The sequence below is a fragment of the Haliotis rufescens genome, unplaced genomic scaffold (genome assembly GCF_023055435.1).
Source record: "Haliotis rufescens isolate VD_foot unplaced genomic scaffold, xgHalRufe1.0.p SCAF_2, whole genome shotgun sequence".
Classification (NCBI taxonomy): Eukaryota; Metazoa; Mollusca; class Gastropoda; order Lepetellida; family Haliotidae; genus Haliotis; species Haliotis rufescens.
Window position 1 is genome coordinate 9,334,025 of NW_025963890.1, and position 27,237 is coordinate 9,361,261.

Consider the following 27,237-nt stretch of genomic DNA (forward strand, 5'->3'; position numbering starts at 1 on the left):
AGAGGGAGCTATTTCTAAGTGAATTTCCTGGTTTTCCAGCACTCCAGCAGACTCTGACCCCCCTGACGCACCCCCCAACACCCGTGCCCCTTCCCCCCAGGCAGTACAGGAGAGTGAGCTGCGTCTCCCCCACGCTGAACCCATCCCTAGAGACAACCTGCCCACAGCAGAGCCGTGGATACAGGTATGTTTAACACATGGTTTAGAGGCCCACAGCAGAGCCGTGGATACAGGTATGTTTAACACATGGTTTAGAGGCCCACAGCAGAGCCGTGGATACAGGTATGTTTAACACATGGTTTAGAGGCCCACAGCAGAGCCGTGGATACAGGTATGTTTAACACATGGTTTAGAGGCCCTCAGCAGAGCCGTGGATACAGGTATGTTTAACACATGGTTTAGAGGCCCACAGCAGAGCCGTGGATACAGGTATGTTTAACACATGGTTTAGAGGCCCACAGCAGAGCCGTGGATACAGGTATGTTTAACACATGGTTTAGAGGCCCACAGCAGAGCCGTGGATACAGGTATGTTTAACACATGGTTTAGAGGCCCACAGCAGAGCCGTGGATACAGGTATGTTTAACACATGGTTTAGAGGCCCACAGCAGAGCCGTGGATACAGGTATGTTTAACACATGGTTTAGAGGCCCACAGCAGAGCCGTGGATACAGGTATGTTTCACACATGGTTTAGAGGCCCTCAGCAGAGCCGTGGATACAGGTATGTTTAACACATGGTTTAGAGGCCCACAGCACAGCCGTGGATACAGGTATGTTTAACACATGGTTTAGAGGCCCACAGCAGAGCCTTGGATACAGGTATGTTTAACACATGGTTTAGAGGCCCACAGCAGAGCCGTGGATACAGGTATGTTTAACACATGGTTTAGAGGCCCACAGCAGAGCCGTGGATACAGGTATGTTTAACACATGGTTTAGAGGCCCACAGCAGAGCCTTGGATACAGGTATGTTTAACACATGGTTTAGAGGCCCACAGCAGAGCCTTGGATACAGGTATGTTTAACACATGGTTTAGAGGCCCACAGCAGAGCCGTGGTTACAGGTATGTTTAACACATGGTTTAGAGGCCCACAGCAGAGCCGTGGATACAGGTATGTTTAACACATGGTTTAGAGGCCCACAGCAGAGCCTTGGATACAGGTATGTTTAACACATGGTTTAGAGGCCCACAGCAGAGCCGTGGATACAGGTATGTTTAACACATGGTTTAGAGGCCCACAGCAGAGCCTTGGATACAGGTATGTTTAACACATGGTTTAGAGGCCCACAGCAGAGCCGTGGATACAGGTATGTTTAACACATGGTTTAGAGGCCCACAGCAGAGCCGTGGTTACAGGTATGTTTAACACATGGTTCAGAGGCCCACAGCAGAGCCGTGGAAACAGGTATGTTTAACACATGGTTTAGAGGCCCACAGCAGAGCCGTGGATACAGGTATGTTTAACACATGGTTTAGAGGCCCACAGCAGAGCCTTGGATACAGGTATGTTTAACACATGGTTTAGAGGCCCACAGCAGAGCCGTGGATACAGGTATGTTTAACACATGGTTTAGAGGCCCACAGCAGAGCCTTGGTTACAGGTATGTTTAACACATGGTTTAGAGGCCTACAGCAGAGCCGTGGATACAGGTATGTTTAACACATGGTTTAGAGGCCCACAGCAGAGCCGTGGATACAGGTATGTTTAACACATGGTTTAGAGGCCAAAACTGATCATTCCATGTCTCACAACATGAAAGGGTCACATTGTTTTGAATTTGTTTTTTTAGTTTCTTGCACCTGTAACCATGTTAACAGACATTTTTACATGCACAATAACATCTTTGACAACAATAGTATCCACATGAGCTGTTGGAGAAGAAGTTTATTTTAGTTTTATTAAATGTAATTCCAATTTTTGTTCATTCAGTTTTAGACAATTTTAATAATAAAGAAGTAATAAAACCGAGTTCTTATTGAAGAATTTTAATAGTGTGTCATTTTGCACAATGCAGATGCAGATCTGGGGAGAAACATGTTTTCAAGGATGCAAGTAATACATGTATATTCTCAGTTATTTTCTTATTTCTGTATCAGGTTGCTGAGACAGGAAGAATAACAAACATTCAACATTCACCCACAGTCTTTGCTGCTGTGATCTCACTGTTTCTCTGTTCCAATGCAGGTGCTTGGAGAAGATCTTGTCTCATGTTTGTTTTCTCGGAACTGGTCAATTCGGGAGACTGGTCTGAAACATCTAAGCAAAGAAGTCATCGCAACACTCCTTCGTGGGATGGGTGAGGGACGCTCAGGCGTACTTATCTCCCCTGACCGCCAGGCCACAACCCAGCAGATGCTGGACACCTGCTCCAAGGTTCTGGCCTTCATGTGTGGGGATCCTGTCTACCGAGTCTTTGTGGCCAGCTTGGTGAGTCACAACACAGAGACACATCTCTACACATGACCCTATATTTGGGAGTAATGGGTCTGTGTTGGGTGTAGGGTGCACTGGTGGCACAGTGTGCTGTGTAGAATTGCAATCCTTGGGAGTGCCAGGATCAATTAATGCTACATATTAAACTACTTTGGTTGTTCTATATGTTTATATGAAAGCAGACACTGATTTATTGGTTGAAATGAAATTACTGATCATCGTATCCCAATTGTGTGGATCAATGTTCATATCAATCACTGGATTGTCTGGTCTAAGCTTGATTATTTACAGACTGCCGTGATATAACTGAATAGTGCAGTGTTCTACAAACAAACAAACTGATTATTGTCTGTGGTAAAATTGAACATGGTGAATGTATCTTTCACATTTTGCTTACAGTAAATTGTGTCCTTGAATAGTTCTGTAGTTGACCTTTTGTTTGTTTTGGCATTGTGTGAAATTAAACATGAATGCCAAAGGGTCCTTGTCATAGCCCTCATATTAAAAGTTAAACGTTTAGGGGGTCCCTAGGTATAAATAGTCTCAAGGACCCCAGGACCTCAGAAACCCCTTTAATGTCGAACACTTGATAAATGTTGAGTTTCTAATCTACAGAGAGCTATGCGGACCATGTTATCGTACACGCCGTGCCGCGACAAACAACAACAGCAGCGTTTACAAAATCTCCTGCGACCAATCGTAGACGCCATTGTCATCAAGTGTACAGATGGAACAAAGTAAGTGCTGCTCTATGTTGTAAAACACAAGAGGCTCGAGAAAACAAATAAAAATCGGTATGCCGAAAGTGTCACATAGGAAGATAAACCTATTTGTTAACTGCTAACTAGGCATGTGCGGTTTTATCGGTATACCAGTATATTGCAATACAAATTCATCACGATACGTTTTTGGCGTATTGGTTTTTTCCTCATTATTCAAACACCACCTGATAAAAAATACGTATTCAGTCTGGACTAGTACAAGCAGCCACACAAACACACACACGTACGTGACCTATCATGAAGACTAGGATTTGATGTTACTTTACTTTGTTTAACTTGTTTTTGCTGGCTGTTCACTATCCAGAATACTAAAGAAAAACACATTTCATTGTGATCACAGTACTGGTAGTGGTAAAACATTTGAAATTTGACGAGTTGTATCTTTTGACATTGAGTGTAATTTTTCTCACAATGTTTGATGAGAGACAATGACTGACATGGAGTTTGTCATGATGTATAATTCTTGTCAAATTTATGTTAATGTTAATGTTTCATTGTTTTTCAAACTGTTTCAGAGAATTAACATTATTCAAATGTGATTGAAAAAGGTTGGAGACTGTGACTGACATGTATATACCATGATGTATAGTCTTACCTTATTAAATCAAAACAAAGACAAAACAAATGCTTTATACTCTTTATTTGATTGTAGATAAAAATATTAGAACAATTTATTAAAATTGGTTCATAATTTTGACCAAATTGTTGACATTGCAGCTTTCATATTAATATTTGTCAAAGGGATATGAAAAAAAGCTTTTCTCTTGATAGAAATTATTTCCCAATATATTGCAATAATATTGCAATATGTTTTTTAAATATTGCAATATATCGCAATACACTTTTTGGTCAAATTCCCAACCCTACTGCTAACGCAATTGGTTTTGAATGACATTTGGCGGTGTTTAATCAACGATACATCTCAAAATTTAGAAATAGAATAGGTTTATCGCCATTCTACCGTGATTAATATGTGTTTTTTTAAAAATTGTTTTTCATGGGCACATATTCAGTGCAGTGGTTTGGTCGGAAGTCACTCATTAACCCCTTTAAATTCAGTACAATTAACCAACCAAATTAGATCATCCTTCAAAGTCATGGTAGATTTATATGTCATGTCTAGACAGCCCGTCAATAAGAAATAACTAAGTAGCAGGCAAAGCCTAACTAGCCTGTCTGTTAAGCATATGATTTATTAAAACAGTTTAAATTGTATGAAAAACAGATGCTAAGCCAACTGCTTTTTAACAAGTAGGTCATAAGTTTTCAATCATTTAAACTTGTGGGATAGGGCTGCTGTATAATAAGCTCTATGGGCAGTTCATAAGGTTGTGTTACAGACAAACCAGTCCACGCTGGTGGAGTTGGCTGTAGGATGGATGTATGGGCACTAGATGCTACAGTGTGTGTGTTTGTGTTACAGACGAACTAGTCAGCTGTCAGTGTCCACGCTGGTGGAGTTGGCTGTAGGATGTATGTATGGGCACTAGATGCTACAGTGTGTGTGTTTGTGTTACAGATGAACCAGTCAGCTGTCAGTGTCCACGCTGGTGGAGTTGGCTGTAGGATGGATGTATGGGCACTATATGCTACAGTGTGTGTGTTTGTGTTACAGACAAACCAGTCCACGCTGGTGGAGTTGGCTGTAGGATGTATGTATGGGCACTAGATGCTACAGTGTGTGTGTTTGTGTTACAGACGAACCAGTCAGCTGTCAGTGTCCACGCTGGTGGAGTTGGCTGTAGGATGTATGTATGGGCACTAGACGCTAAATGTGTGTGTTTGTATAACAGACAAACCAGTCAGCTGTCAGTGTCCACGCTGGTGGAGTTGGCTGTAGGATGTATGTATGGGCACTAGACGCTAAATGTGTGTGTTTGTATAACAGACAAACCAGTCAGCTGTCAGTGTCCACGCTGGTGGAGTTGGCTGTAGGATGTATGTATGGGCACTAGATGCTACAATGTGTGTGTTTGTGTTACAGACGAACCAGTCAGCTGTCAGTGTCTACGCTGGTGGAGTTGGCTGTAGGATGTATGTATGGGCACTAGACGCTACAGTGTGTGTGTTTGTGTTACAGACGAACTAGTCAGCTGTCAGTGTCCACGCTGGTGGAGTTGGCTGTAGGATGGATGTATGGGCACTATATGCTACAGTGTGTGTGTTTGTGTTACAGACAAACCAGTCCACGCTGGTGGAGTTGGCTGTAGGATGTATGTATGGGCACTAGATGCTACAGTGTGTGTGTTTGTGTTACAGACGAACCAGTCAGCTGTCAGTGTCCACGCTGGTGGAGTTGGCTGTAGGATGTATGTATGGGCACTAGATGCTACAGTGTGTGTGTTTGTGTTACAGACAAACCAGTCCACGCTGGTGGAGTTGGCTGTAGGATGTATGTATGGGCACTAGATGCTACAGTGTGTGTGTTTGTTTTACAGACGAACCAGTCAGCTGTCAGTGTCCACGCTGGTGGAGTTGGCCAAGGGTCAGTGCGGGGAGTTGGCTGTAGGCAGGGAGATACTCAACCCAGGTAACAATAGGTGTAGTAGTTCTCCAGGAATAGACAAGACTTCTTGTCCGAGACTAGTAACAATCTGAACTGACAAGTTATTTTATCCCAAAATCTAAAATCTAGTTATTTTATGTAACCACTAGTCTGATAAGAGCTGACTTTGATATGACAGTGGTGTCTAACCCTGGTTCTCTTTACCGAAGGGGAATAGGTGACCTCTGAGGTGCCGAGGAGTTATTTCCCTTACTTGTCAGGTGTGAGTGAGTTTAACGCCGCTTTTAACATTATTCCAATTATATCACGCTGTGTCAGCTTAATGTGGGAGGAAAGCCCAAAGTGATGCAGGTCTAAGACGTTTACCACTTCGGTGAAACCCATGAGCACGGGTATGGTGCTGACAAACCTAGAAACATAATCAGGGCGAACCGGGATTCGAACCCACAACCATAGGTTTCTGGCGTGTTCAAGGGACTACTGCACAGTGAATCGTGGCGCCTTAGACGACTGGGCCACCCGTGCCCCCCTTACTTGTCAGGATCATGGACAATGTTCTATAGTACATAGCAGTAATAGATTTATTATTCAAGTTTCATTACTGGATTACTCTTTGTGAAAATGATTGTATCAATCTCATTAAAATCAGATCTTAGTTCTTGCTACTGCTAAACAAAGATTTGAGGACATTCCGTTAGGTCAGAACTTTGACTGACCAACTAACAAGAAGTCGACACAATGATAAAACAGTTTTCTTGAGCAACACAGCATTTGTTTCAAACTGGAGACTTCCATTGCAGACTATGCTTTGAAAAATATTTGGCAAAGTACTCAGTTCAAAATTTAAAAACTGAAAAAAAAGAACATTCCGGAATGTGTAACAAATGTTATATTTGGGATAACACTTTCTTAGTAAAGATCCAGTTGTCTGACTTTCATTTTGTGGAAGCCTCGGTGGCTGAATGGGTTAGATCGCTGACTTTGTGTGCTGGCGATTAGGTGCCACACACTTGCACTGTGGGTTCGAATCCCGCATAGGACTTAACCCCCAAAAGTACAAGAATCTGTACATTACTGAGAAAGTGTTATCCCAAATATAAGATTTGTTACATTTGACTGCTTTCTGAATGGCATTGTGTATTTATTCTGGAATGTGTAATAGATGGCTGAGATTGTATGGCAGTACTTCCGATACCCCCTCGAAGCAAGAGAATGAGGATGATTTTGACTGAATCACCTGTGCATGCTATAGCTATAGCTATAACAGGCTATAGCTGTCGTTCGGAATAGCAAATGTTAACCATTTAGAGTTTGCATGGTTAGAAAACACATTCCGACTGTCACTTTCCTGATATGAAGATCGGTCAGATGGAGTGAGTGAGTGAGTATGGTTTTACGCCGCTTTTAGCAATATTCCAGCAATATCACGGCGGGGGCCACCAGAAATGGGCTTTACACATTGTACCCATGTCGGGAATCTAACCTGGGTCTTCGGCGTGACGGGGGAACGCTTTAACCACTAGGCTACCCGGTTGTTCTTATGTGACCTGTAATGGGATGTCCTCAGATCTTATTTAGAGGTAGCGAGAACTTATAAAATCTGATGATTGTGATCGTGTCTACCAAAGATGTGTTTATCTGACTGTTAGTAGTGTCTTTGACAGGTCCCAAAGGCCTGGATGGTCTCAACTATGTGCTCAAATGTGTAACGGAAGAATACAGCGTGGACAGTGTGCAGTGGCAATGGCTGCTGGGGAGACTCTACATCATCGAGAAGCTCCTGGAGGAGTTCCCTCAAGACTTCCTCCCGAGAGAGATCGAGGGCGCTGCAGATGCCAGCCCTGACACCACCATCCCCGATGAGGCTGGGGCATCAGCTGGTGAAGGTGTCCGCCAGGCTGACACTTCCCTCAGACTGTTGTCTGTTGCTAGGTTCTCTGTGAAGGCTGTGTGTAATGCTCATGTTCGTATTTCTCGTATGGCCCGCAGGGTGTTCCTGTTGACGGCTAAACTCGGTGCTCATCTTCACTCCATTGTCACTGAGCTGGAGGATCTCCTCTCAGACATCGACTCTTCTTCTGTGATATCTGTAAAACGAAAATTAACAAGAATAATCAACGATTTTCAATTATCTGAAAAGATTGTACAGGAACTGCAACATGGCTCAAAGAAACATTTCCATGCTGATGCTGACTCCCCCCTTGGTTCCCCCAACGAATCCCCCGTCTCTACCCCCAGGTGCCCCTCCCCCGCCACGTATTGCTCTGAAAGCCAGAGTGAGACCGGTGCCAAGTCAGTCCCATCATGTCCACCCAACACACCCACCCACAGCCGCTCAAGGAGAAAGAAAAGATCAATACCACGCCGAATTACAAGAGACTCGGTACTTTTGGCCAAATCTCGGCATGCAGATCTTCAGGTTGAAAATGTAGATTGTGAAGATGCTCAAACAACTAACAATGCAGCAAAGTCTGATGTAGTTCCTCTAATCTGTGTTACGTCATCCACAAGTAGCCAGAAACCAATAGAACCACAGCAGCAGAAGACAGAAGCAGACGACAGTCTCCTGGCACAGAAAGACTCATTAAGCAACACTGTGGTCGACTTTGATGAGCACATCTCATTATGTGATGAGGAGGGACCCACCCACAACCCTTGTATTCACCGCTCAGTCGCAGGGTGCTGTAGCGCCTCCCCTGGGGAGGAGGAGGCCATTCCTGTGGGGTCAGCTGCGGCTCCCAACACCCCGGAGCATGCTCCCCACTTCCACACGGCAGATCAGGAAACGATGAGTAGTGACGACCTCCTGGACATCCATGGAACGTCATCTCCAGACACACCCAGTGAGAGGCCAGTGTCATTCAAGTCTGAGGTGGCTGAATCCCCCAAGAGCTCACCTAGCCATACTGCTGATCAAGGTAAGGGATCTTTGATGGCCAGATACATCAGTTGTTTGTGTGGCTTACAAGTAAACATGGATAAGGCTTAAGATTGGATCACTCAGAGAGTGATGCACTGATGCATTGCAAGCATTCAATATGATTTTGAACTGATAAGCCCTTGGACCAATTGTGCAGCCAGACAACCATTTTGTCCTCAAATATTTTTAATTCTCAGAATTAATTTGAATATTTCCATGAATACAGTCATTCAACATGTTCAATAGGGTGACTTCAATGACTCAACGGGTGTCACACATTTTCTGGTGTTTCTCAGCTAGGAAGAGTAGAGTTTTGCGCCTTGAATACACAGCCTTGTTTAGCTGCACTTCACTCCTAAATGATTAAAGCATTGCGATCTTATTTACATTTTTCGATAGACCTCCACTGAATAGTTAGGTATTTAATTAGAATTAAGGCAGCGTTAGAAATAGGCACTAGTCCTATAGTCCTTGCCAAACTGCCCAATGGTAAACGTATCATAAGGACTAGTAGAAATTTGCCCTTTTTAAGGATAAGGACTAGTGGACGAAAGCTGTTAGTTTCTAACCCTGATTAAGGTAATTGTTTTTGCTGTAAGTAGGAATGGAATGATTGTGAATCTGTTGTACATGTTTGTTGGTTTCTCTGGCAGCTCTGAGGCACACGCACACCCACCACAGTGACAAGTGTTCCTGCAAGGAGGAGGTGGAGAGGGAGGAGGCGGAGGCCCTGGCCCGTGCTATGGCCGTGTCGGAGAGGCAAGATCCGTGCCCCGTTGTGCCCGGACTCACACCCACAGCCAGAGAGGAGGTCCTCACAATACGGATACAACCAGAGGTAAGGGGTTGACTCGAACAAAGACAAGCTACTAGACTCAGACCTCTACATGAACACAATTCTAGTCAACTAATCAAGATTTGTAAATCGTTGTAAGGACTAGTAGTTTTCTATCAAATGTCATTGATTACCATGACTTCACATTCAAATGATGTCACTAATCTCTCTGGCACAGAAACTGGTTAACTGTACTTTTTATATTCAAGACACAGGTATTGACTGTTTACAAACTGAAAGGGTTTGAAGAATGGTTTTGGATGATAAACCACCTCACCTGAGTACAGTGATCCCTCGCTATTGCGCTCTTCGATAAAGCGCTACCTCGGTTACTACGCGCGGTAACGCATGGCTCCCACAATTTATGTACACTTTTATTACTGAGAGTTTTACACAGACATAATTGTATTGTTGTTCGTTGTTCATTTGCACATAACGCTTCTCATTGCATAATCAACCGTTTATCGCTGAATGGAGTTCTAATAATCTGTTTGAAAAATTCCGGGGCAAGTCCCAGAAATACGATTGTTCAACTAGTTTACTTTTCACACTATACATCCTTTGATCTTAGAAGCGCATGCATGCAATAAAAGAGAACCACAAGCAAAGTTTATATTCTTAATTAGTGGGCAATCCAATTTAAGGCTAAACTGTCACACACATGTAGTTGCTGTCACAACACGGCGGTCATTCATTTCGTAATCGCGCTTTCGTAACATTGCCTGTTTTTTTCACGTAGTTATAACAAGCGATTTCATTGGATTAAAATTTGTGTATCTTTAATATAAAATGTATTTGCATCTTGTTGATATTTTTTATATCAAAAGACAGGCGTGAGAGAGAGCTATTGCTTATCACTAGACTTGACCTGTATACTTAAGTGCATTGCAAGCCACGAATCCCTTAGAGTAAGACATTTAATCACTCGTCTGGGTCTCCAACAGCTCGACGTGCTCGCTCATTCTTCCAAAATGGCAGAGTGGCAACCGCTTGATTGCCTCTCCCCAATAAAGAACAGAAGAGGCTCGATAACTAGCCGGGGAATTTATGACTATTGATGATAGAGCAGGCTGAGGATATTTATTACTAGCATGTTAGCTGCCTTTGCCCATTCCCCAGTTCGTCCAGTCAAGAATTTCTCGTTCCTCTGTCAAACTCAGATCTCTGTCAGCTTCTCCATTTTGGTTTGAGAACAAGCGACCTCAGCCAGCGATTGGTGTGATTGTAAGCGGCTGAAAGTTAGTGCCCCGTGGTAAGGCGAATCGCTGTACAACACAATGATCACTTGTAAGCGATTGGTTGTACGAATGCAACCCTTGTCTTCAAATGACCTATGTTAATGACATTGTCTGTGTTCAGGATGGGACCTCCAGCAGCACAGAGTCGGACCAGCCGTCAATATACTACGAAAACATTCACTGGGTGAAGGGTCCCCTGCTTGGGACGGGAGCCTACAGCACCTGCTACCAGGCGCGGGACGTCCGCACCGGGGTGCTCATGGCAGTCAAACAGGTCAGTTCTCCCTTGTTCTCACACAGGCTTCAGACTGCTGGCACTGAGAAGTTGCTCATTTGCTCAAGTTCCTAAGACAAATTGTTTGATCCCTATATCTCATAATGTGTATTCCACAAATAATTTGGGGGGGGGGGGTCGGTCGGGTAGCCTACTGGTTAAAGCGTTCGCTCGTCACGCCGAAGACTCGGGTTCGATTCCCGACATGGGTACAATGTGTAAAGCCCATTTCTAGATTTCTAGATTTCGTGATATTGCTGGAATATTGCTAAAAGCAGCATAAAACCATACTCACTCACAAATACTTTTGCTATGGGGAGACTGTTTCTGGCTTTTTGTTAATCTCAATGTTTTCACCTTGCGGTGCTGGGGTTTTCCACTGCATCAGCATGATCTGGCGTCATTCCCTCAAATATAGGTCAGTCAGTTACATATTGGAGGAAAAGGTCCTGACATAATTTAAGATTCATGTTATCTGTGAGATAACAAATATTCTTTTGAAGTAGAAAGGTGGTGGTTGTCCTGATTAAGTCTGGGAACTCCGGTCAAAAAAGTTTGCATTTCCAAATACTGTAAATCTTGAAATTAACGTGAGCGTGAATTAAATGCGAAAAATGCGAGTGGTCTTTGCTCGCATTTTTAAACACTGAATTTATATCAACAATAAGACATTTTGGATAGCAAAAATTCCAACTTAGACATACGCTGATGTATTCCACACCACTGTTTATTGAGCAGCACTTGTATATAAACTATATAAACAATGTCATTCAAACACTAATTACATCCTGTGAATTGTCACTGCTGGGGTCAAGACAAGAGTTCTACTCACTTATGTCATCACTGATCACACCTGCAAGTCCAGACAGGCGCCGCCCTTTGTTCTTTGCGACTGCGTCAAAGGCCGACACGAGCCAGCGCGCATGAATTGTTTTTGCGGAAGTACTTTACTCAGCGCTAATTAGGTGTGTGATTGGATTAATATAAGGTTGGATTAAGGTGAGGATTCTAAACCTGACTGAGGACATTTTCTTTAGATAGAAATCCACTGATGCTTGAGAGGAGGGGGTGTCGCATTTTTGGCAAGGGTCCAGTGGTCGCATTCTTTTGGAGACGCATTAATTTCACGATTTACAGTATCCTTTTGTCGTGTGTAGATTTCGTTCTGCCGGAACAGCCCGATGGAGCAGGAGAAGGTGATCCAGGCAATAGCAGAGGAGGTGCAGATGATGGCCCGACTGGCACATCCCAACGTCGTCCGCATCTTTGGCGCCACCAAGCAGGGATGCCACTTCAACATGTTTGTGGAGTGGATGCCAGGTATGTGTTGGCTGTATATTGCCGGGAGTTAATCGAAGGCTTGAAAAAGATGGTTGGTCAATACGCTGAACAATGTAAATGTACAAAAATGTTAAACTCTTTAAACAGTTAAATTTATTGTTACAGTAAATTCAACAAAAGATTAGTTTTGTTTGAAATAACATTTACTTTTCCCACAAAGATACTTCTCCCCTATGATTTGGCTTCCAAGAGATTAACAGCACAAAATGCCAAATCAGGCTTACTCAAATGACAGGCCTGTGAAGTTTCCAAGTGTTGTTTCAAGAGTTTTTTTAAATGTAAATATGTAATGTCGTACAAAGCGACTAGATGGATTGGGTGGTCATCTTCGGTGACTTAGTTGTTTTCACGTCATTGTACCCCAACGACATACGACGTTGCTCATAATACCAATATTGAAATAAAATTTCTCACAACACCTCTCCTATTGGTATAGCAAGTGTTCACCAAGTTTAAACAGGAATTCCTTTGTGAACCCTGTCCTTTCAGGTCGGGTGTCTAATAACATTTTCTGAAAAATACAGCTATTTTAAATTTTTGACTCAGTTTTACGACCTATATCTTGAAAACTACTGCTTGTATTTTCAAATTAAGGGAACAGATTCTATACTAACAGAAGTAAAGTAAAAGTTTGATTTTCATATGTGTATTTTCTGAATTTTCTTTAAAAACAAATATTTCATGTTTTGAACTTAGAATTATTACCATAACTTGAAAACAACTAATAGATTCTTTTCCAACTGGGGGTACAGTGTCTATACCAATAGGAGAGGTGCAGTACAAAGTTTGATTTGGAAAAGTGGATTTTCTGAGAAAATAATGTCTTTTTCATGATTTGAACTTCGAAATATGTTGGAGTCAAGGTCGGGAGTATTAGTGAGCCCTGCTCACTTTTACTTGTTAGCTGTTGTTTCTGTAGCAGGATTCAAATATTTACAGACTGGTTTTAAACAACAAGCAGGTCTTGTTTTCAAAAGATATCATGATCATGGAGCAGGTTATGAAGTTGTTGTGTGTGTTGTACAGGCGGGTCTCTGACCTATCTCCTCGGTCGATACGGGTCTTTCTCTGACGAGGTGATAGCAAACTACACCAGGCAGATCCTTCAGGGTCTCGCTTATCTCCATGACAATGGCATTCTTCATCGTGATCTCAAAGGTAAGGCAAATTTGAGTAGTTTTGGTCACATCATTGAAACCTCTGAAAGATAGTAGAACTGTTTCTAAGTGAAGTTTAACATGAAATCACACAGGGATATCTCTGACAACTGATTCTAATTCTCACTGGTAGCTTCTTACCTGAAACATCCCACACCCAAGAGTTACTTCCCTTTGATCATTTCAAGATTTCCTGTGTTAAGCTCTTTGCCTTCTTTGTTGCAGGAGCTAACTTGCTGGTGGACAGTACGGGGCAGCGGTTGAGGATAGGAGACTTCGGAGCTGCAGCACGGTTAGCATCTCAAGCTACGGGTGCAGGAGAGTTCCAGGGACAGTTGCTCGGCACTATTGCCTTCATGGCACCAGAGGTGAGAGAGAAGGGGGGACAGTTGGAGGCACTATTGCCTTCATGGCATCAGAGGTGAGAGAGAAGGGGGGGACAGTTGGAGGCACTAGCGTTGAGAGAGTAGGGGGGACTGTTGGAGGCACTATTGCCTTCATGGCATCAGAGGTGAGAGAGAAGGGGGGGAACAGTTGGAGGCACTATTGCCTTCATGGCACCAGAGGTGAGAGAGTAGGGGGGACAGTTGGAGGCACTAGCGTTGAGAGAGCAGGGGGGACAGTTGGAGGCACTATTGCCTTCATGGCACCAGAGGTGAGAGAGTAGGGGGGACAGTTGGAGGCACTAGCGTTGAGAGAGTAGGGGGAACAGTTGGAGGCACTATTGCCTTCATGGCACCAGAGGTGAGAGAGTAGGGGGACAGTTGGAGGCACTAGCGTTGAGAGAGTAGGGGGGACTGTTGGAGGCACCATTGCTCCATGGCACCAGAGGTGAGAGAGTAGGGGGGACAGTTGGAGGCACTAGCGTTGAGAGAGTAGGGGGGAACAGTTGGAGGCACTATTGCCTTCATGGCACCAGAGGTGAGAGAGTAGGGGGAACAGTTGCTTGGCACTATTGCCTTCATGGCACCAGAGGTGAGAGAGTAGGGGGGACAGTTGGAGGCACTATTGCCTTCATGGCACCAGAGGTGAGAGAGTAGGGGGGACAGTTGCTTGGCACTATTGCCTTCATGGCACCAGAGGTGAGAGAGTAGGGGGGACAGTTGGAGGCACTATTGCCTTCATGGCACCAGAGGTGAGAGAGTAGGGGGGACAGTTGCTTGGCACTATTGCCTTCATGGCACCAGAGGTGAGAGAGTAGGGGGGACAGTTGGAGGCACTATTGCCTTCATGGCACCAGAGGTGAGAGAGTAGGGGGGACAGTTGGAGGCACTAGCGTTGAGAGAGTAGGGGGGACTGTTGGAGGCACTATTGCTCCATGGCACCAGAGGTGAGCGAGTAGGGGGGACTGTTGGAGGAACTATTGCCTTCATGGCACCAGAGGTGAGAGAGTAGGGGGACAGTTGGAGGCACTAGCGTTGAGAGAGTAGGGGGGACTGTTGGAGGCACCATTGCTCCATGGCACCAGAGGTAAGAGTGTAGGGGGGACAGTTGTTTGGCACTATTGCCTTCATGGCACCAGAGGTGAGAGAGTAGGGGGGAACAGTTGGAGGCACTATTGCTCCATGGCACCAGAGGTGAGGGAGTAGGGGGGACAGTTGGAGGCATTATCACTATCCCAACGGTATTTCAGTTGGTATGCTTTGCTCAGAAATGTGTTTGGACGCTAATGGAGGTAACCCTGATAATTGAACAATATGACAATCAAAGTATCGATCATTTGATTGTCTGGTCCAGATTCAATTATTTACAGGCCGCCGTCATAAATGCGGCTTAAACAAAAAACGAACGCATAAACAGCTCATCCCCACCTTGGACAGCTCTTACAGTGTACGGGGAGCTATTCTAACACCAACTGCTCACCTTGCCTTCGATGTCATGAGTGTTGATTTGTGAACCATAGTGGTACCACACTGGCAGTCCAGTAGTGACCTAAGTACAACGTAACACATGTAATTTATCAATCTAGTTACCTGTATGAAACAGGTAATATTAGTTTTGTATAGTCAGGGATTTATCTGGAAGTTTGATCTTATTATCTTATTTTGCCAGGTATTTTGACATTACATTGTAACACTGCATTCAATACAATAATGTCACATTAAGGCTCTTCCTCTTGTGTGGTTCTGTTATCAGTGGATTACAAGTCACATTGACCAAGCAATCACACTACTGGCAGTTATAAGTATAGTTGGGTTTCACCGAAGTGGTAAACGTCTTAGACCTTCATGACTTCAGGCTTTCCTCCCACATTAAGCTGACATGCCTTGATATAACTGGAATAATGTTAAAAGCGGCGTTAAACCCAACTCACTCACTCACTATAAGTATAGTTACATGAATATAATCTTTTTATTTCCCATTTGGGAATTTCTACTGACTTTTGCTGCAGACCTGGGGCCGAATATCGGCCTCTGACAGGTGTAGATAAATCCCTGAGAGTTCATGTTAACAATGCTATGTTGTCTGTTGTAGGTGTTGCGAGGTGAGAACTATGGTCGTGCCTGTGACGTGTGGAGCGTTGGCTGTTGTATGATCGAAATGGCCACCACCAAACCTCCCTGGAATGCTCCTGATGTATCTAATCATCTTGCTCTTATATTCAAGGTAATCTTAGCTGCCGATTCTTCAGACAACACTTTGAGGGGTGGGATGTGTCTGCTAGTCATGCCAAGGAAACTTCCCCGCCTGGGTACAATGTGTAATGGTTGTTGTTGGTGTCCCTCGTCATGATGTTGTTGGAAGACTGTAAAGAACAGAGTAAATCCACACTCACACATGTGTTGGGCTGCTCATTATTCTAAGTCTTCAGCAACCCATGCTTGCCGTAAAAGGCGACAACGCTTGTCGTAAGAGGGTGGTCAGACTCGCTGACTTGGGTGATGCATGTCATCAGTCCCAATCACTGGATTGTCTGGTCCAGACTCGATTATTTACAGACCGCCATCATATAGCTGGAATATTGCTGAGTGCCGCGTCAAACAACAAACAAAAAAACTAAGACTGGAAATGAAATTTCTGACACATGTCCAGCACACCTTGTCAAATTATACCTTGAGAGTTTCACCAATTATGTTACATTTATGAAAAATAGGGGTGAACTCCTTTTCCATAGCTCATGCTTAAGGTGCTTTTCTTTTTCCTCACAGATTGCATCGTCTGTTGAATCTCCTCCCATTCCCGAGAACCTGTCCCCAGCAGTGCGAGACCTGATGCTGCGATGTCTGGAGCAGAGCTCCGAGTTCCGCCCCAACGCTAGGGAACTGCTGATGCACCCTCTCTTCACCCAATATAAGAAGTCCTGACTGCTTTCTGTGCCAACTCTCATGACACCTTCCGTCATGATACCTTTATTAGTGTCTACATGACATTCTCGTGCCATAACTTGTTACAGTGTCTTTGTGACGTTGTGCCCTGATACCTGTCAAGAGTGTCATCGTGATTTTGTCATGTTGTGATAACTGTCAGTGTCTTCATGACAGGGTCATGTTATATTAAATGTTAGTGTATTCATGACATGGTCATGGTACGTTAACTGCATGATACTGTCATGAGAACTGTCAGTGTCTGCATGACGTCATGCTGCGACCTCTTGTCGTAGTGTACAGGGTTTGACGTCTTCCTACTGTTGCAGGGCATTCAGTGAGATAACTTTGTATATTTGAGGGGGATAAATACCAAATTTCATGACTAAGATCTTTAATTAGGACATACTTAAGAGTGATGATACTTTGACTGTGATGCAGGTAGCTTCAACATAGTAGATTAATGCAAGCAAATACTACGCATTTCGGTTACATGTCAAGGCATTATCTACCATGCTGCAGCATGAAAGTGGATAGACTTTTCAGTTTGGGTATTTAATCACAGTCACAGTGTCACAAGTGCTGATACTAGGTCTGGTTAAGGATCTTACATCATCTGATCTGTGATGGCATAAATGTAAAACCACTGCCGGTCAGTGGTCATCTGTATATGGAGAATTTATCATGGATATAAATTTATAAAGCAATGTACATGATGCAACTAGTGCACCCACGGGCTGGGCTGCACCGCATGTACATTGGAGACAAGCACCTGCTGTCGTTGAGACAACACAGGGCTGTTCACACACATCTGCACCCACAGGCTGGGATGCACCGTGTGATATTCAGGACAAGCGCCTGTTGTCACAGGGACAAAACAGGGCTGTTCACACATTTTATCATGATCATTGATCAACAACCCAAAACGGGTACGTTAACCAAGAAATGGCATTTGCTTTGCCACGACCGAAAGGTCCTAGATGTAACATGTTCCGACAGTTAAGAGCTGTCATGGGACGTCTCGACAAGAACTTACGCACCTTTGCAGCTAAGAACTGTTATTTTATTGACTACCAAGCTGCAAAAGTGAATTTCGATTGGGAGAAGATAATCTTCTCCTGTGACTTTTATCCAGGACCCAGAAGGGAACTCCATGGATCACTCACTATATTGCTGACTGTATTACTGAAGGCTTTACGAAGTTACCCTGCTACAGACTTAACGCCACTTGAAGCAAGTGCCCAACCTGTGTGCATTGTGGGATATGTCAAGTATGATAGAATACGCTTATGGTCAGTTCGGGGACTAGGCATTAGGGAAACAACAAAGCATTATATGTCTACTCTTCAACCTCATACCATTTGTTCTTCTAGTCTACAAGCTGCAAATATTTGTCTCTACCCTACAGAGATGATTGCTCACTCGACATGCAAGTTGAGAACATTTGTCTCTACCCTACAGAGATGATTGCTCACTCTGTCATGCAAGTTGAGAACATTTGTCTCTAACCTACAGAGATGATTGCTCACTCAACATGCAAGTAGAGAACATTTGTCTCTAACCTACAGAGATGATTGCTCACTCAACATGCAAGTAGAGAACATTTGTCTCTAACCTACAGAGATGATTGCTCACTCTGTCATGCAAGTTGAGAACATTTGTCTCTAACCTACAGAGATGATTGCTCACTCAACATGCAAGTAGAGAACATTTGTCTCTAACCTACAGAGATGATTGCTCACTCAACATGCAAGTAGAGAACATTTGTCTCTAACCTACAGAGATGATTGCTCACTCAACATGCAAGTAGAGAACATTTGTCTCTAACCTACAGAGATGATTGCTCACTCTGTCATGCAAGTTGAGAACATTTGTCTCTAACCTACAGAGATGATTGCTCACTCAACATGCAAGTAGAGAACATTTGTCTCTACCCTACAGAGATGATTGCTCACTCAGTCATGCAAGTAGAGAACATTTGTCTCTACCCTACAGAGATGATTGCTCACTCTGTCATGCAAGTAGAGAACATTTGTCTCTACCCTACAGAGATGATTGCTCACTCTGTCATGCAAGTTGAGAACATTTGTCTCTACCCTACAGAGATGATTGCTCACTCGACATGCAAGTTGAGAACATTTGTCTCTACCCTACAGAGATGATTGCTCACTCTGTCATGCAAGTTGAGAACATTTGTCTCTAACCTACAGAGATGATTGCTCACTCAACATGCAAGTAGAGAACATTTGTCTCTAACCTACAGAGATGATTGCTCACTCGGTATGCAAGTTGAGAACATTTGTCTCTACCCTACAGAGATGATTGCTCACTCTATCATGCAAGTTGAGAACATTTGTCTCTACCCTACAGAGATGATTGCTCACTCAACATGCAAGTAGAGAACATTTGTCTCTAACCTACAGAGATGATTGCTCACTCTGTCATGCAAGTTGAGAACATTTGTCTCTAACCTACAGAGATGATTGCTCACTCTGTCATGCAAATAGAGAACATTTGTCTCTACCCTACAGAGATGATTGCTCACTCTGTCATGCAAGTAGAGAACATTTGTCTCTACCCTACAGAGATGATTGCTCACTCTGTCATGCAAGTAGAGAACATTTGTCTCTACCCTACAGAGATGATTGCTCACTCTGTCATGCAAGTTGAGAACATTTGTCTCTACCCTACAGAGATGATTGCTCACTCAACATGCAAGTAGAGAACATTTGTCTCTACCCTACAGAGATGATTGCTCACACTGTCATGCAAGTTGAGAACATTTGTCTCTACCCTACAGAGATGATTGCTCACTCTGACATGCAAATAGAGAACATTTGTCTCTACCCTACAGAGATGATTGCTCACTCTGTCATGCAAATAGAGAACATTTGTCTCTACCCTACAGAGATGATTGCTCACTCTGTCATGCAAGTAGAGAACATTTGTCTCTACCCTACAGAGATGATTGCTCACTCGGACATGCAAATAGAGAACATTTGTCTCTACCCTACAGAGATGATTGCTCACTCTGTCATGCAAGTAGAGAACATTTGTCTCTACCCTACAGAGATGATTGCTCACTCGGTATGCAAGTTGAGAACATTTGTCTCTACCCTACAGAGATGATTGCTTACTCGGTATGCAAGTAGAGAACTTCTGTCTCTACCCTACAGAGATGATTGCTCACTCTGTCATGCAAGTAGAGAACATTTGTCTCTACCCTACAGAGATGATTGCTCACTCAACATGCAAGTAGAGAACATTTGTCTCTACCCAACAGAGATGATTGCTCACTCTGTCATGCAAGTAGAGAACATTTGTCTGTCATCTACAAATGTGGACACCATTCATCTCTAACTTACAACCTAAGGTTATTTGTTTCTCTGACATACAAGCTGAGAGCATTTATGTAACTTAACATCTCTGGGAAGATATTATCAAAGTACTCATGCTGGTTGAAATAAAACAATATACACCAGCATTAGCCACAGGTTGTAACACTTAGTATGTTTAAATGACATTTAAGATCTTTTAATAGATTTTAAGAGTGTTGCAGTATTTCAAGATGCCAAAAAAATACATATCTCATGTTTATAAATGAATTATCTATTATGAAGAGCATTATGAAATCAACAAACTTTTAATATATATTTTATGGAGATAGGTATCTATATTTATATATATATATTTACTACAGGCAGGAATATCACTCTACCTAGTCACAATAGATTTATATCTTCTGAGCAAACTCAGTGCCTACCGTTAATGAATGCACTATGGAATCTGTGCCTTGAACAACTATTTTTTATATCATTATACAGAGGCACCCTAAGACAGGCTGTCCCACCGTTGTGGCATGAATGCAGATTGCAAGTCAACTGCTTGTGAAATCATCACCTAATATACCAATTGTGTATTCAAATCCACTTCATTGTATTATGATTGTACCAGAAGTGTTCAAATGAGACTTACGAACATTAACAGTAGGTCTGGTAATCATTGAGAAAAGTTCTGCCTGCATTTATGGATTATTGTCTAAAAGATGACAACTTGTGATGAGTCTGTATGGGTCGCCTTAATCATGCATAATGTTCGATCTTTACACCCGATCTGTTCAATTGTCTACGATGGTTTTGTCCTGAAATGGTTTACTCTGGATGTCTGTCTCTCCGTCTCTCCGTCTCTCCTCTGCTGCCTTGTGTATTTTGATAGCAATGTATATAAATCACATCATTTCTCTCCACTAGCAGGTGCTCTCAATACTTACTATGCAGGGCTGGCCTATCCTCCTCCTGCAGGACAAGTCACTAGAAGTGAGAGATGTACATTTGCCCTGGCCTGATGGAGGGGGAAAGGGCAGACTCACTTGTTATTCCATCTAGAAATGATTCCAAGTATTTATCAGGGGTTTTATACTATAGTAAGGCAGCAGTGCCAGGGGGCTAAGTGTGTTTCCTTTGGGAGCAACAACCGTGTGCTTGTGTGAGAGGGCGTGTGTGGATGTGTGTAAATGTTCTATGTAGTGATGTCTTCAGTGTCTTCTTGTACTGAATGGCTGCTGTTTTATTGGTCAAGTTGTGCTGTAGATAGTATTCTTATCTTTACAAAGTCTTATTGTAATTCGATTTGTGTATTTCCACTCTGGTTACCATTTCTAACTATTCAATGATGAGTAGACAGTGGTCTTGCCCACTGGCGGATCCAATGGGGAGGAGCACACCCCTTTTTTCAGACATTCAACTGTCCTTCGCGGAGTAAGTTGGGACATCAGAATTATGGGCATCCCAACCGTTTTTCCAAAAATCTGCTAAACGTATACGATAGGTCATCAATTGTTGACAAATTATCAGTAGATTCTGTGTTTCTGGTCTAAAATTCTAACATTTCAGTGTCATTGATAAAAGAAGCTAGCTAGAACTAATCCACAACTATTCCCAGGACGATTCTGGCTATTCTATCTGTCCTTATACTGTAATCGACATCGACTTGCAGATTGTACTTTACCTGTGTGAGAGGCGGTCGGGTAGCCTAGGGGTTACCCGTGTGAAACGTCAACATGTATTACATGTTTCACTGACAGAATGCTCCCTCTTCAAAATTAATATCCTACTGTTTCCTGTAAAGGTCACTTCCAGTTGACCAGCAGCCATCAGATCTGTGACTGTAACTGCCTTTCCAAAAGGTGTCAATGTGTGTATGCTTGTGCCTTTTTAGCTAAAGACTATGTGATTTAGTTTTCTCACTTTTACAATCAAGGCAATCAGAATCAAGGTGCCCATCGTCTGGTTATGTCAGAATTTCAATGCGGCCTGCGGAGTACACACAAAAAGGTGTGTTGTGTTCTAATGTGATTTAATAACTCCCTTGGAACGTAGTACACTTGTACTGCCAAAAGGATATTTGACTGTTGACTCTTTTTAAAATCCTGACATTTCCATGACCTGGGACGAAGACCTATTTGCACTTACAAAGACCACTCTAGCCATTTAAGGTCTACTGTTCAATAAGGTCTATGTAACCAAGGCGATTAATGTGATATGCTGTTGAGAAAGGTGTTTGTCACAATGTATTGATTGCCAAGTACCAAATGATGTCAACCACCGAAAATGTAAAGGGCGCCAAAAAGTGGAAATCTCAAGCAATTTCTACTCTGTAGAGATGTCGGTTGACCCGGCTTCAAGGATAAGGTCACAACCCAACACTCAGAATGGGGTCATTGGGCTTATCTGGTCATTGATAAGATAATAAAATCAACATTAATACAATGTGACCCCATGATTAAAGGTGACCTTGATTATCTCCACCAGTGTGTCGTGTGAGAAACTATGTATCTCAAAAGTGCTACAATCATATCAGAGGATTTTTTTTATTGTGTTGAATGTAGTTTGGCTGCAAGTTTTTATTTTCGGTTTTTAGATGGTTGTGATTGTTAAGTCTGAGTTTTATATAGTGGCAGTTTGGTTTATTTTGACTGAAATTCATATCAGTAATCTGCTATCACATTTGAACATGCCTTTGCCTTTATGATGAAATTTTACAACTTCATAATTGATGTCAGCAATAAACCGTCAAATAGACCACAGTCTTGTCTTGAGTCATTATTTCAAACTGGAGAAGTGATGGTGTTTTTAGTTTTGAAAAAATACATTAAAGAAATCATTGCTGACCGCAGCATGGTACCTCAGTGGGCTAGCACTAGCATTAGTCCGGACAAGCAGCCTCATATGCATGCACACCATGCACATGCATATAAATAAGTGTAATAACCTTCATCACGATGTTATGCCCCATTTCACCTCACCCCACATTTCAGCTTCCAGACAAGTAATGAATATTTGAGCCAAGCAAATTTTTTATACTTAAAATTATGCTTTAGAGCTTAGACAATTCTCACTGCCTGAGAACAAACATTTTGGTAAGCGTACATTGACACTCAATGAACCACAACACATGGTGAGCTGATTATTGAAAGTACATCACAGACTAATGTTGACTGATTTCAATTCAAGATGAGGTACTCTGAGAGAAAAAGGCTCTGAAGTAAGTCTGGTCATATTTCTAAGGGAATTTAGATGTATTGGAGCATGCCCTGGGGAGAGGGGAAAACCGCGGGGGCTTCGCCCCCACGGTTTTTCCCGACCCCAAGGGCATGCTCTGTCTACCAAAACCGAGGGAAAGTGTTTTTCCATGCTTATAAACAGAAAAAGAAACTTAGAACAACATTTATCAACATTTTTATGTTTCGAACATACTTTCCATGAACCTTTGGAAACGCTCGTAAAATATCTGTTGCTGGCATACGGATCTTGAAAAGGACATTCTAAAAACCAGTGAGGCTTATCAACACCTCTGTAGCCTCGTGGTACACTAACTGGGCTACAGATATGAAGGTTGCGAGTTCGATCCTCGGGAATATAAAAAAAACATTTGTCATTTGATTTTACATTTCATTACATGTTACAATCTGAACGGAAGTTATATTAATAAAATACCCAGGACATTATATAAAATCCCAGGGACATTACAACGTCCCTGTTTATAAGATTTAACCTGACTGGAAAGTAAAACCTCACAATAGGTTTTAATGCCTATAGAAAGAAGTCTCTTACTCAATAGCGATCCCAATGAATAGGTTTATAATATTACGCAATGACCTGTCAATAGACCAATAGATAGAAGATCCGGGGTAGAAAAGGTCTTCAGCAACCCATGCTTGCTGTAAAAGGGGACTATGCTTGTCGTAAGAGGCGACGTGTGGGATCAGGAGGTCAGGCTCACTGACTTGGTTGATGCATGACATCATATCCCAATTGCGTGGATCGATGTGCATTTTGTCAATCACTGGATTGTTTGGTCCAGACTCGATTATTTACAGACTGCCATCATATAGCTTGAATATTGCAGAGTGCTGCGTTAAAAACAACAACCAAACAAACAAACAAAACAGGTGTCTCCTATTTTCAAAATTTATTTCATGGACAGTTAAAGATGTGCCATTAACAATAACAACATAGCTGGGGACAGAGAACAAATGTCTTCAAATAAACAACTCCAAATCAAGTGAAGAAATGAGATATGACAGCAGTTGTCTCCCCTGTGCCATGTATGATGAATGCTGAAGCTGTTACTACACAAACAGGCAAATGTCACTGATCATTGCAGGAACCTGACAATGATGACATTGTTCCCAGTATGACAGCACTATTGAGTTGTCCAATCCCCCACAGGCTGTTGTACCCTTCATTCTGATCCACTTGTAGTGACTTAGCGTGTCGTCCTCCAGTGTCCTCAGTTGACCTTGGAGAAGTAGTTCTGGCTGCCCTTGGGGTCGGGCTTCATGGTGTCTGCGCCTGGCTTCCATCCAGCAGGACAAACTACAACCAACATGGCATTGTTCAGTCCAGTATAATAACCAATATTCTTAAAGGACGTCCTATTTTCGGGTACTCGAGTAACCCATGAGCTGAGACGACTTGTGGATTATCTGTCCCCAGTGAAATAATTTTGAACATTTCGAGACTTTCAACTTTATTTCACGAGGGACAGAAAATCCACAATTCTAAGCTGCAAGTAGGTTGTTCATTTTAGTAGCCACAGTCATTTTTCTGAGAACATGTAGACTTTTGTGGGTTTTCCTGATCTTAAGAGGATATATCAGCACAGTTTGTCTATTGTTGGGTGACATCCCATAAAATCTGTTTCTGATGCCATGCTGTTATCTTTACATCGCATCGCTATAGGCCTTTCCAAAAACAATGAGAACATTGTAATAATTGGAATGAAATCAAATTGAAGCGAATATCCTAATTCTCTGAGAATTACTGAAAAATAATTTACCCTGTGTGTCAAATATGTATCACAATAACACCATTGAGGCAAGGTACAGAGGTTGTAGCAGGAAAGTACTATTGCACACAATCAGCCTGGTCACACACTCCACCCTCATTTCATCTGCTCTTATAGCCAGCTTCAGGACCTGGGGATTTATTCTGCCCTACACCCGATTGCAATCCTCCACTGACTGATGCGGTTTTACATCTTGAAGGGACACTATGTACAAACCAATAACAATATATCCTAACCACTTTTTAAACCACGAAAAGTGCTTGTACCAAAGTGGTAACTGTACCACTGTTGACATCATATACACAAGTTGTGCCGTGCTCTTCCACAATAAGTGCAACTGAAGAGAAATCCACAGTCACTTCTAATTTTATTAGTAACACATCAAATAAACAATTTGACCTAAACCCTTATACGCTTTAAATACTTTCAACAGTTTTCAAAACTAAGCATGAAATCTCAAGGATCCCAGGTCCTCAACCTCCCTAAATTTTGTACACTGTTAAACATAGTACATAGCTGTCTCACCTTCTCCGTGCTTGTCAGTGAACTGGAATGCCTGAACAAGTCTAAGGGTCTCATCCACTGAGCGTCCGACAGGGAGGTCGTTAATGGTGATCTGGCGCAGGTTGGCCTTGTCATCAATGATGAAAAGTCCTCTGTTAAAATACAAGGGGACAGATGAAGACAAATCACAAGCACTCAATGTAACCACTGCATCCTTAGTCGGCATGATGACATGCATTGGATACTGGGGACCAGACTAACATGTAGTCCCTGAAAGTAATGCAGAAGGCTAAATAAAAGTAGTTCTATCAGGTTACTCTCTTAATTTCCTAGAACTCAAAATTGGATGAGTATAGACATAAAGCGCTAAGAATGTGATGAGTACAGGCTGATAGAGCATAACAGGATGAATACAGGCTGATAGAGCATGAACAGGATGGGTACAGGCTGATAGAGCATGGACAGGACGAGTACAGGCTGATAGAGCATGAGTACAGGCTGATAGAGCATGGACAGGATGAGTACAGGCTGATAGAGCATGGACAGGATGAGTACAGGCTGATAGAGCATGAGTACAGGCTGATAGAGCATGGACAGGAGGAGTACAGGCTGATAGAGCATGAGTACAGGCTGATAGAGCATGGACAGGATGAGTACAGGCTGATAGAGCATGAACAGGACGAGTACAGGCTGATAGAGCATGGACAGGATGAGTACAGGCTGATAGAGCATGGACAGGATGAGTACAGGCTGATAGAGCATGAACAGGATGAGTACAGGCTGATAGAGCATGAACAGGATGAGTACAGGCTGATAGAGCATGAACAGGACGAGTACAGGCTGATAGAGCATGGACAGGATGAGTACAGGCTGATAGAGCATGGACAGGATGAGTACAGGCTGATAGAGCATGGACAGGATGAGTACAGGCTGATAGAGCATGAGTACAGGCTGATAGAGCATGGACAGGATGAGTACAGGCTGATAGAGCATGAGTACAGGCTGATGGAGCATGAACAGGATGAGTACAGGCTGATAGAGCATGAACAGGATGAGTACAGGCTGATATAGCATGAACAGGATAAGTACAGGCTGATAAGAGCATGGACAGGATGAGTACAGGCTGATAGAGCATGGACAGGATGAGTACAGGCTGATAGAGCATGAACAGGATGAGTACAGGCTGATAGAGCATGGACAGGATGAGTACAGGCTGATAGAGCATGGACAGGATGAGTACAGGCTGATAGAGCATGGACAGGAGGAGTACTGGCTGATAGAGCATGACAGCATGAACAGGATGAGTACAGGCTGATATAGCATGAACAGGATAAGTACAGGCTGATAAGAGCATGGACAGGATGAGTACAGGCTGATAGAGCATGGACAGGATGAGTACAGGCTGATAGAGCATGAACAGGATGAGTACAGGCTGATAGAGCATGGACAGGATGAGTACAGGCTGATAGAGCATGGACAGGATGAGTACAGGCTGATAGAGCATGGACAGGAGGAGTACTGGCTGATAGAGCATGGACAGGATGAGTACAGGCTGATAGAGCATGAACAGGATGAGTACAGGCTGATA

The 27,237-nt window shown here is 43.0% G+C and overlaps 2 protein-coding genes across 8 annotated transcripts in view; one reads left to right on the forward strand and one right to left on the reverse strand.

Moving 5' to 3' along the window:
• Window positions 1-22,881, forward strand: part of LOC124136239 (mitogen-activated protein kinase kinase kinase 1-like) — a 45,665-nt gene extending 22,784 nt beyond the window's left edge. For 3 of the 5 annotated variants that reach the window (XM_048399609.1, XM_048399610.1, XM_048399612.1), the window contains exons 10-21: window positions 40-184; window positions 2,190-2,432; window positions 3,054-3,175; window positions 5,659-5,750; window positions 7,379-8,644; window positions 9,300-9,484; window positions 10,841-10,993; window positions 12,151-12,313; window positions 13,361-13,492; window positions 13,717-13,859; window positions 15,967-16,098; window positions 16,641-22,881. In XM_048399609.1, coding sequence (XP_048255566.1) covers window positions 40-184; window positions 2,190-2,432; window positions 3,054-3,175; window positions 5,659-5,750; window positions 7,379-8,644; window positions 9,300-9,484; window positions 10,841-10,993; window positions 12,151-12,313; window positions 13,361-13,492; window positions 13,717-13,859; window positions 15,967-16,098; window positions 16,641-16,796 — 2,932 coding nt within the window. In that variant the 3' untranslated portion in view covers window positions 16,797-22,881. The remainder of the gene's footprint in view (window positions 1-39; window positions 185-2,189; window positions 2,433-3,053; window positions 3,176-5,658; window positions 5,751-7,378; window positions 8,645-9,299; window positions 9,485-10,840; window positions 10,994-12,150; window positions 12,314-13,360; window positions 13,493-13,716; window positions 13,860-15,966; window positions 16,099-16,640) is intronic. The other 2 variants (XM_048399611.1, XM_048399613.1) reach the window with 1 other exon arrangement.
• Window positions 22,882-24,251: 1,370 nt separating this feature from the next.
• LOC124136205 (peroxiredoxin 1-like) overlaps window positions 24,252-27,237 on the reverse strand; it is a 34,383-nt gene continuing 31,397 nt past the window's right edge. For all 3 annotated transcript variants that reach the window (XM_046502068.2, XM_046502069.2, XM_046502067.2), the window contains exons 5-6: window positions 25,671-25,801; window positions 24,252-24,673 (exon numbers count right to left, since the gene is read on the reverse strand). In XM_046502068.2, the coding sequence (XP_046358024.1) occupies window positions 24,588-24,673; window positions 25,671-25,801 (217 nt within the window). In that variant the 3' untranslated portion in view covers window positions 24,252-24,587. The remainder of the gene's footprint in view (window positions 24,674-25,670; window positions 25,802-27,237) is intronic.